Source organism: Oncorhynchus keta, chromosome 1 (assembly GCF_023373465.1).
Source record: "Oncorhynchus keta strain PuntledgeMale-10-30-2019 chromosome 1, Oket_V2, whole genome shotgun sequence".
NCBI classification, from domain to species: domain Eukaryota; kingdom Metazoa; phylum Chordata; class Actinopteri; order Salmoniformes; family Salmonidae; genus Oncorhynchus; species Oncorhynchus keta.
Window position 1 is genome coordinate 1,421,583 of NC_068421.1, and position 3,416 is coordinate 1,424,998.

General features: G+C 53.6%; 1 protein-coding gene across 3 annotated transcripts in view; it reads left to right on the forward strand.

Annotated features, from left to right (window-relative positions):
- The window catches only part of zbbx (zinc finger, B-box domain containing), a 107,136-nt gene extending 105,472 nt beyond the window's left edge, over positions 1 to 1,664 (forward strand). For 2 of the 3 annotated variants that reach the window (XM_052457674.1, XM_052457723.1), the window contains one exon: positions 1,524 to 1,664. In XM_052457674.1, coding sequence (XP_052313634.1) covers positions 1,524 to 1,602 — 79 coding nt within the window. In that variant the 3' untranslated portion in view covers positions 1,603 to 1,664. The remainder of the gene's footprint in view (positions 1 to 1,523) is intronic. The other variant, XM_052457703.1, reaches the window with a different exon arrangement.
- Positions 1,665 to 3,416: the final 1,752 nt, after the last annotated feature.

Here is a 3,416-nt window from a genome sequence, read left to right on the forward strand (position 1 = left end):
GTGGAACCGGGACCAAGCTTATTATGTTTCATTCATGGCAAGACGGCTGTGGCGTGCACCGAAGCAGGCCACCAACTCAGGCCACCAACTCAGGCCACCAACTCAGGCCCCCAACTCAGGCCACCAACTCAGGCCCCCAACTCAGGCCACCAACTCAGGCCCCCAACTCAGGCCACCGAGGCAGGCCACCAACTCAGGCCACCAACTCAGGCCACCGAAGCAGGCCACCAACTCAGGCCACCAACTCAGGCCACCAACTCAGGCCCCCAACTCAGGCCACCAACTCAGGCCCCCAACTCAGGCCACCAACTCAGGCCCCCAACTCAGGCCCCCAACTCAGGCCACCGAGGCAGGCCACCAACTCAGGCCACCAACTCAGGCCACCAACTCAGGCCCCCAACTCAGGCCACCAACTCAGGCCACCAACTCAGGCCACCAACTCAGGCCCCCAACTCAGGCCCCCAACTCAGGCCCCCAACTCAGGCCACCGAGGCAGGCCACCAACTCAGGCCACCAACTCAGGCCCCCAACTCAGGCCACCAACTCAGGCCCCCAACTCAGGCCCCCAACTCAGGCCACGGAGGCAGGCCACCAACTCAGGCCACCAACTCAGGCCACCGAGGCAGGCCCCCAACTCAGGCCACCGAGGCAGGCCACCAACTCAGGCCACCGAAGCAGGCCACCAACTCAGGCCACCGAAGCAGGCCACCAACTCAGGCCACCGAAGCAGGCCACCAACTCAGGCCACCAACTCAGGCCACCAACTCAGGCCACCAACTCAGGCCACCAACTCAGGCCCCCAACTCAGGCCCCCAACTCAGGCCACCAACTCAGGCCACCAACTCAGGCCACCAACTCAGGCCACCGACGCAGGCCACCAACTCAGGCCCCCAACTCAGGCCACCAACTCAGGCCACCAACTCAGGCCACCAACTCAGGCCACCAACTCAGGCCACCAACTCAGGCCACCAACTCAGGCCCCCAACTCAGGCCACCAACTCAGGCCACCAACTCAGGCCCCCAACTCAGGCCACCAACTCAGGCCACCGAGGCAGGCCACCAACTCAGGCCACCAACTCAGGCCACCAACTCAGGCCACCAACTCAGGCCACCAACTCAGGCCACCAACTCAGGCCCCCAACTCAGGCCACCAACTCAGGCCACCAACTCAGGCCCCCACTCAGGCCACCAACTCAGGCCCCCAACTCAGGCCACCAACTCAGGCCACCAACTCAGGCCCCCAACTCAGGCCTCCAACTCAGGCCACCAACTCAGGCCTCCAACTCAGGCCACCGAGGCAGGCCACCGAGGCCATTTCAACAGCTTCCAGGAAGTCCTCCTCAACCCGTTTGTTCCCCTTTGATCTGTCGGTCACTCTGATTGGTGCTTTTGATGGTACACTCTCTCTGATTGGTTATCTTTGATGTTCCACCCTCTCTGATTGGTGCTTTTGATGTTACACTCTCTCCGATTGGTTATCTTTGATGTTCCACCCTCTCTGATTGGTATCTTTGATATTGCAGACTCGGAGCCAGCGAGTGTCATTCAGACGAGGAGGAGGAGACTCTGAGAGACCAGCAGAGTGTCCTGTCACTTCCCTGACCCATTACACTCTCAACATGGTAACACTCAGGAGACACTCTCAACATGGTAACACTCAGGAGACACTCTCAACATGGTAACACTCAGGAGACACTCTCAACATGGTAACACTCAGGAGACACTCTCAACATGGTAACACTCAGGAGACACTCTCAACATGGTAACACTCAGGAGACACTCTCAACATGGTAACACTCAGGAGACACTCTCAACATGGTAACACTCAGGAGACACTCTCAACATGGTAACACACTCAGGAGACACTCTCAACATGGTAACACACTCAGGAGACACTCTCAACATGGTAACACTCAGGAGACACTCTCAACATGGTAACACTCAGGAGACACTCTCAACATGGTAACACTCAGGAGACACTCTCAACATGGTAACACACTCAGGAGACACTCTCAACATGGTAACACTCAGGAGACACTCTCAACATGGTAACACTCAGGAGACACTCTCAACATGGTAACACTCAGGAGACACACTCAACATGGTAACACACTCAGGAGACACTCTCAACATGGTAACACACTCAGGAGACACTCTCAACATGGTAACACACTCAGGAGACACTCTCAACATGGTAACACACTCAGGAGACACTCTCAACATGGTAACACACTCAGGAGACACTCTCAACATGGTAACACTCAGGAGACACTCTCAACATGGTAACACACTCAGGAGACACTCTCAACATGGTAACACTCAGGAGACACTCTCAACATGGTAACACTCAGGAGACACTCTCAACATGGTAACACTCAGGAGACACTCTCAACATGGTAACACACTCAGGAGACACTCTCAACGTGGTAACACTCAGGAGACACTCTCAACATGGTAACACTCAGGAGACACTCTCAACATGGTAACACTCAGGAGACACTCTCAACATGGTAACACTCAGGAGACACTCTCAACATGGTAACACTCAGGAGACACTCTCAACATGGTAACACACTCAGGAGACACTCTCAACATGGTAACACACTCAGGAGACACTCTCAACATGCTAACACACTCAGGAGACACTCTCAACATGCTAACACACTCAGGAGACACTCTCAACATGGTAACACTCAGGAGACACTCTCAACATGGTAACACTCAGGAGACACTCTCAACATGGTAACACTCAGGAGACACTCTCAACATGGTAACACTCAGGAGACACTCTCAACATGGTAACACTCAGGAGACACTCTCAACATGGTAACACACTCAGGAGACACTCTCAACATGGTAACACACTCAGGAGACACTCTCAACATGGTAAACACTCAACATGGTAACACTCAGGAGACACTCTCAACATGGTAACACTCAGGAGACACTCTCAACATGGTAACACTCAGGAGACACTCTCAACATGGTAACACTCAGGAGACACTCTCAACATGGTAACACACTCAGGAGACACTCTCAACATGGTAACACACTCAGGAGACACTCTCAACATGGTAACACTCAGGAGACACTCTCAACATGGTAACACTCAGGAGACACTCTCAACATGGTAACACTCAGGAGACACTCTCAACATGGTAACACTCAGGAGACACTCTCAACATGGTAACACTCAGGAGACACTCTCAACATGGTAACACTCAGGAGACACTCTCAACATGGTAACACTCAGGAGACACACTCAACATGGTAACACACTCAGGAGACACTCTCAACATGGTAACACACTCAGGAGACACTCTCAACATGGTAACACACTCAGGAGACACTCTCAACATGGTAACACACTCAGGAGACACTCTCAACATGGTAACACACTCAGGAGACACTCTCAA